Here is a 6,943-nt window from a genome sequence, read left to right as displayed (position 1 = left end):
AGGGCGCCCCTCGAGTGGACTGCCAGCCAGCCTAGCCCAGCCAAGGCCGCCTCTCAAGCAGACCGCCAGCCCAGACCAGGCCGCCCTTCGAGCGGCCAGCCGGCCAGCCAGCCCAGCCCAGCCCAGCCCAGTCTGCTCCTCTAGCGGACCGCCAGCCAGCCCAGGCCAGGCCAGGCCACCACTCGAGCTGACTGCCAGCCAGCCCAGGTCAGACCAGGCCGCCCCTCGAGTGGACCGCCAGGCCAGACCAGGCCGCCCCTCGAGCAGACCGCCAGCCAGCCCAGGCCAGGCCGCCCCTCTAGCAGACCGCCAGCCAGTTCAGGCCAGGCCACCTCTTGAGCGGAACGCCAGCCAGGCCAGGCCGCCCCTGGAGTGGACTGCCAGCCAACTCAGGCCAGGCCAGGCAGCCCCTCGGGTAGACTGCCAGCCAGGCCAGGCCAGGGCAGGCCGCCCCTCGAGTGGCCTGCCAGCCAGGCCAGGCCAGGCCGCCACTCGAGCGGTCAGCCAGCCCAGGCCAGGGCGACCCTCTAACAGACCACCAGCCAGCCCAGGTCAGGGCGCCCCTCGAGTGGACCGCCTTTCTTGATTCAGGTTAGATTTGGGGACCACAGAAAGGACAAGTTTTATTGGAGATGGAGAAAATGCCAGAGCAAGTTTTTTTTTTTTTTTTTTTTGAGTGTATGCATTGGGAACTTCCAAGTTGTAGAGACATTTGTTTACATACATGTGGTGTGCACAGACTCCAGTCTGAGAGAAAACAATTCTACTGGTACATAGAACAGGAAACCTTAGGTTTATGTATATGTATTTTAAGAGTTTTCTTTTTTTCCTTTTTTTTTTGCCAGTCTTGGGGCTTGAACTCAGGGCCTGGACACTGTCCTTGAGCTTCTTTTGCTAAAGGCTAGCACTCTACCACTTGAGCCACAGTGCCAGTTCTGGCTTTTTCTGTGTATGTGGTGCTGAGGAATCGAACCCAGTGCTTTATGCATGCTACGCAAGCACTCTACTGCTGAGCCACATTCTCAGTCCGAGTTTTCTTTCTGAAACATTGAAAACTTTAAAAAGTTAAGAAGTAGTAGAGTGCTTGCCTAGCAAGTGTGGCCTCAGGTTCAAACTCTAGTACTGCCAAAAAGAAAAATAAAGGGAATTTATTTTTTTGAGACAAGATCTCATTATGTAGCCCAGACTGGCTTCAAACTAGGATCCCCCTGTCTCAGCCTCCCAAGTGTTGGTATTGCCCACAGCGCTTTTATTTTTGAGAGCAGTTTTAGCCCTGCCACAAATTGCATAGAAATACTCCCCCTTCCCCTACTCTTGCACACCCATTGTCTAACATAGCCACCAGAGTGGTACACTGTGTGGCTAAGAATCTTTGCTAACGTTATCACCCAAAGTCTGTAGTTGACAGCAGACTTTACCCTTTATATATGCATAAATAAAATCTTTTGTTTTCATATGTTGTGCTGGTAGTATTGGGCTTGAACACAGAGCCTTACACTCTTACTTAGCTTTTTCTGTCACATTTGGATTCTACCCATTGAGCCTTTTTTCCCTGCTGGTAAAGTAGCGATCAGAGTGTCGTGGGATGTGTCTTCCTGCAGTGTGTGGAGTGTGACGCTGCAGTACCCTGCCCTCTGTACCTCCTGCAGGGGGGATGACCGCCGCCAGCAGTGGCAAGGAGGGATGTGGCTCCCTTCTCCGGATCTGTACCCTTGGGGTTCCCAATTAGCAGTGTAGCTAATTACCTCCAAGGATGGGAGTTGGAAGCACATCATTTTTTGTTTTTGTTTTCCAAACAGTAATGGCAAGTTATTATTGTTCATGCTTCCTGGGGTCTACTTCTCAAGCAGCTCAGCCTAGTGTGGTCCATGCTGTGCCTGGTCCTCGGGCTTTGCACACAAGAGCAGTAGGGGCTCCCGGGCCTGGCCTGGCACATCTGGGGTGTGTCCTGGAAGACTTACGCAGTTACAGCATTGTTTCCTCTGGAGTCTGTCCTCAGCTTCCTTCCTTTCACTTCCAAGTTGGGAACTAGATTGCATCTTCCCATGAGGGGAGTGTCATGGCCTCTTCAAGTACGTTCTGAAAACACCATGCTCATAACTGATAGCCCATAATTGATGTGCAATAGGGCATTAGTCATTGATCAAGTGACTTAGTTAAGGGATGAGTTGGGGCATGGCTCTAATGGTAGAGCGATTTGCCTAGCATGTATGAGGCCCTGGGAGTCAATCTCCACTACTAGAGAAAAAAAAAAAAACAGTATCTCCTGTTGTCCAGGCTTGCCCCTGCTCATGGACTCTGCAGTTCTCCTGCATCAGTGGCCTGAGTAGCATATGTCACTGTGCTCCACTTTCAGACGTGTTTTGAGTTACAGGCTTGGCTCAGGTGTTAGAGCATAAGCTGACCAAATGCTTGAACTCAGGGCCTCCTGTTCTTGCTCAATTTTTTTTACTCACAACTAGTGCTCTGCCACTTGAGCCCTACACCCAGTTCCAGCTTTTTGCTGGTTAGAGAAGTCTTCTGGACTTTCTGCCCTGGCTGGCTTGGAACCAAGATCCTCCATTCTCAGCCTCCTGAATAACTAGGATTATAGGTGTGAGTCACTTGGAGCCCAGCTTTGTGTATATGTAAGAATGAGAAGTGTTGAATCTTGTTGAAATCATCCTGGTGTCTATGACAGTGTTCATATGTTCTTCTTAGATCGGCTGATCTTATTTTGGTGACAGATTTGTCTGGGCCTGGGCGCTGTCCCTCAGCTCTTCAGCTCAAGGCTAGCACTCTACCACTTGAGCCACAGCGCCACCTCTGGCTTTTTTCTTTTTGTTTATGTGGTGCTGAGGAATCGAACCCAGGGCCTCAGGCATGCAAGGTGAACACTCTACCACTGAGCCACCTTCCCAGCCCTTGGTGACAGATTTGTAAAGTTGGATGTACCTTGGCCTGGGAAGGTGGCTCAGTGGTAGAGGGCTTCCCTTGCATGCATGAGGCCCTGGGTTTGATTCCTCAGCACCACATAAGCAGAAAAAGCCAGAAGTGGTGCTATGGGTATGAGTCATGATCACTTTTCAGGCTGCCTCACTGGATGGAGGCAGGGCTTATGTCCAGGAGCCCTAGCATGCCCCCTGCCTTGCCCTGGACGGATAAGCCCCACTTGCTTCGGTGGTGGTTCTTCTCTTGGCTCTCTCAGCATCCAAGAGTTCTGTTTTCACATGCTTATTCTAGTCTTGTGTACCTTGTCAGGTGAGGGCAAGACCCACCACAAGTGGAGGGTTTCCTGTCTTATGTTGGTTTTCCCCAGTTTGCCGCTTGTGTTTTCCCACCTCTTTTGCTTCCTGAGCTGGCAGCCCTGGGCAGCAGCTCACCCTCAGTAGTGAGGTCTGAGCGTGGTGGAGCTGTGCGTGGCAGGTAGGCAGCAGCTGCGTGAAGGGTGTGGGCCCTCACTGGGCTGCAGAGCCAGGACCATGAATCCCCTTTTGTCAGCCTGACCGCTTGCATCTGGCTGGCCCGGTGCAGAGCTCACGGAGCTTTCCCTGCTTGACCTCCCTCAGTGGGAACCCCAGCTTCAGGGGCCAGAATGGGAGGGAAGGGCCTCTGTAACTGGAGCAGGCTTGGGGCTGGTGGCCAGGGCATTCTGCTGAGGCACTCACAGCTGGAACTTCCCGCTGTCACTGGCTCTTCCCAAGTTGATTGCCCTTTTGAGAGCAGGGCCTGGAGATACTTTCCTTCTGTTTCAGACCAGGCTCTGGAAGGGGCCAGTTCTAATGTGCACCTCACCCTTGGCCCATTATCCAAAAGATCCCATTACTAGAGGTTTTAGGAGAGAATGTCCTTGGTAGTTTCGAACATGGGATGGTGTTGGTCAGTCAGAGATGCCAGAAACAGTCTGTGCACACGGGACTCCACATCTACCTTCAGTCACATGGTGATTTCTCTTTACAGAGAGACACATCCCCGAGGAGCCTGTAGAAACGGGTTGTTCATCTGTAAAATGGAGACCTAGCCCTGAGATTTAGCTAAGACCCACAATGGCCTGGGCCTTCTGACATCCGATGTTGTGGAACTCCAGCACCTGTTGGTGTGGACAGAGAGGCTCTGACCATGGTCACACTCATCACTGAGAAGCTGCAGAACCAGAGACTGGATGACCTCAGCCGCAGGGTCCTCCAGGCTGGCCCGGTAAGTAAGTTAGCTTTGGGACCACAGCAGGGCACTGTCTACTGTGATGTCCTGGGGGATGGCTGTGCTAGAGGGGGAGCCTCCTGTCATGAGCTGACGGCCTGGCTGGGTGTCTGACCAGCACAGAGTACTTATAGTCCCAGCTCCTCCCAGCTTGATGAAAGGTTCCTGCAGAGACTTTGAGAGCGGTGAGTGCAAGTGTACCTGTTGCCTGTCATCTTCACACGCATCTGGACGAGCGTCATCCGGTCGGGTCAGGGCAGTTGAGTCTGTCTTGGATTTTCCTCACCAGATTAGTTTCCCCACACCTGAACTTGATGTGGACCCATTCATTTTCTCACCACCGTGGTAAAGTGAACTTGACATGTCACCTTCAGGACCCGTTGGCCAGTTAAGCTGTCAGCACAAGAGGAAGTGACTGGTCTCCAGCGTCCAGTCAACACACAGCACAGGCACCGTGCTTGGAGGGTCTTTGTGGGGTGGGGTCCTCGGAGCTTCCCTCCTGTCACCTGAGCAGATGACATTTGGGCTGCTTGCACTTTTGTGTGCTCAGAATGATGCTGCTGTGAACATTCTCACATGAGTTTTTGTGCAGACCTGAGTGAGTGTTCTGTGGGTGCATACCTGACCTGAGTGGATGTTCTGTGGGTGTATACCTAGGGGGGAGGGCCAGGGTCTTACAGTACCTTGTGTTCAACATCGAGGAGAGCCAGACCACATTATTTTATCTTCTCTGGCAGGGCTGAGGACTCATATGTCTCCATTCACATGAGCACTGTTGTCAGGGTTAGGGTCACAGCCATCCTGGTGTGAAGGCACCTCCCTGTGACTTTCATGTGCAGCTCTTAGTGACTAATGATGGCAGATCTTTTCCCTTGAGCATCTTCATGGAAAAAATTGCCAGCCGGGCACCGGTGGCTCACACCTGTAATCCTAGCTACTCAGGAGGATCGTGGTTCAAAGCCAGCCCAGGCAGGAAAGTCTGTGAAACTCTTTATCTCCAATAAACCACCAGAAAACCGGAAGTGGCGCTGTGACTCAAGTGGTAGAGCATTTGCCTTAAGCTAAAGAGCTGAGGGACAGTGCCCAGGACCAAAGTTCAAGTCCTACAACTGAGTAAAAAAAAAAACAAAAAAGAAAAAGAGACTCAGGGACAGTGCTCAGGCCCAGAGTTCAAGCCTCACAACTAACAAAAACAAAAATTACACTTGAAAATGTAGGTTCACATATTGAAGTTGTCCTAAACACACACCCTTAAAGATTTATTTTTTGTGCTGGTGCTGGAGCCTGGTCTTGGGGCCTGACCCTGTCCCTTACCTTTTTGTTCAAGGCTGGCCCTCTTACCACTTAAGCCATAGCTCTACATTTAGCTTTTTGTTGGTTAATTGGAGTTAAGAGTCTCTCACAGACTTTTCTGCTCAGGCTTTGAACTGCTTAGTCTCCTGAGTAGGTAGGATTACTGACAAATACCACTGGTGTCTAGCTTTCCTTAAAGATCATTGAGTAATTGAAGTATCAGTTTTCAAAATAAATTTAAATGTTTAACTTAAAACTGTAAGTCATGAAACATTTAGCACCTCCATTGCTGTAGCCACATTGCCTGCCAGCCTGCGCCATTTGTGTAGCCCCTGCGCACTGCTGGGTGCTGGGTGGACAGCTTGTGGGTCCTTGTGTCTGGTGTGCCGCCACTGGGGTTCAGGTGTGGCAGACGCTGGGAAGTGCCGGGGCTGCACCGGGGCCGGGGTCTTTGTCAGGGATGGCAGTGCTGTTTATCGGGACCCATTACTCACGTGTGCCTGGTGAGGCTGCCTGCACCTGCTGGTCCACATCCTCTAGAAGAACTGTGTCTTCCCTGTCTTCACCAGCTTCCTGGTCCCCGCTCCTCCCAGCAGCCTGTGCTTGTTCCCTTTCCCCAGTCCCAAGGCCCCTTCCCTAAAGCCCTGGTCTTACACCTTGTGCCCGAGGCACATCCGGCCCTTCCTGCTCTGCCTCCTGGTTCTTGCAAGACCCCAGGTCCATTGTGGACATGTGTTTTCCAGCTGTGCTGTTAGGGGTGCAGCCCGTGCCCAGAACTTTCTGTTTATATGACATCCTGTCTGTTGATAAGCATCTTTCTAGAGATCACAAACCCCAGCTTTCAGTTTACTCCATTTATGGATTTTCTTTCTTTCCCTAAGCTGGCCTCTGCCAGCTAGAATCCTAGGCATGGTCCCAGAAACCAGCTTTCCTGAGTGCTAAGATCCCAGGTTTGGCCTCTGTCGGGCCTCTCTCTATGGAAACAGCACAGTTCCTGAGACTTCATGGAGCTTGCCACAGTGCCTCCCCACCACACCCAGTCCTGCCTGTGTGTCCAGGGGTGGCTACCCTCTCCAAGACCAGGGCACTCTGACCTCCCATGCTCTGGTCCGGTCTGTGTGTCCAGTGGTGGCTACATGTTCTAAGACCAGGGCCACTCTGACCTGAGGCTCCTTCTCATGATGAAAGGATCACAAATGGGAAGGGCCCCATGGGCCTGCCTCAGGACCTTCTTGCTGAAAAGTAAGGAAGTGGTGAGGTTGAAAGATGAGTGCAGCTCAGAGCTGCCGCGAGGAAAGATGTCAGAGCTTCAGGAGAGTGCTGTGAACGAAGCAGGCTTGCAGCTTGGAGCAAAATGCATCTTCGGGGCTGGGAAGGTAGCTCAGTGGTAGAGCGCTTGCCTTGCGTGCATGAGGCCCTGGGTTCGATTCCTCAGCACCACATAAGCAGAAAAAAAAAAGCCAGAAGTGGC

General features: G+C 52.0%; 2 protein-coding genes across 2 annotated transcripts in view; both read left to right on the top strand.

Moving 5' to 3' along the window:
• Slbp (stem-loop binding protein) overlaps positions 1-6,943 on the top strand; it is a 36,573-nt gene that overhangs the window by 28,372 nt on the left and 1,258 nt on the right. The gene's annotated exons all lie outside the window — the stretch shown is intronic.
• Positions 505-6,943, top strand: part of Fam53a (family with sequence similarity 53, member A) — a 28,373-nt gene continuing 21,934 nt past the window's right edge. The window contains exons 1-2 of the mRNA XM_013023926.1: positions 505-591; positions 3,940-4,176. Of these exons, the coding sequence (XP_012879380.1) occupies positions 4,099-4,176 (78 nt within the window). The 5' untranslated portion in view covers positions 505-591; positions 3,940-4,098. The remainder of the gene's footprint in view (positions 592-3,939; positions 4,177-6,943) is intronic.

This window comes from Dipodomys ordii, unplaced genomic scaffold (assembly GCF_000151885.1).
Source record: "Dipodomys ordii isolate 6190 unplaced genomic scaffold, Dord_2.0 Scaffold71, whole genome shotgun sequence".
Taxonomy (NCBI): Eukaryota; Metazoa; Chordata; class Mammalia; order Rodentia; family Heteromyidae; genus Dipodomys; species Dipodomys ordii.
Note: the sequence above shows the minus strand (reverse complement) of the source record. Positions and strands in the feature narration are given on the sequence as shown.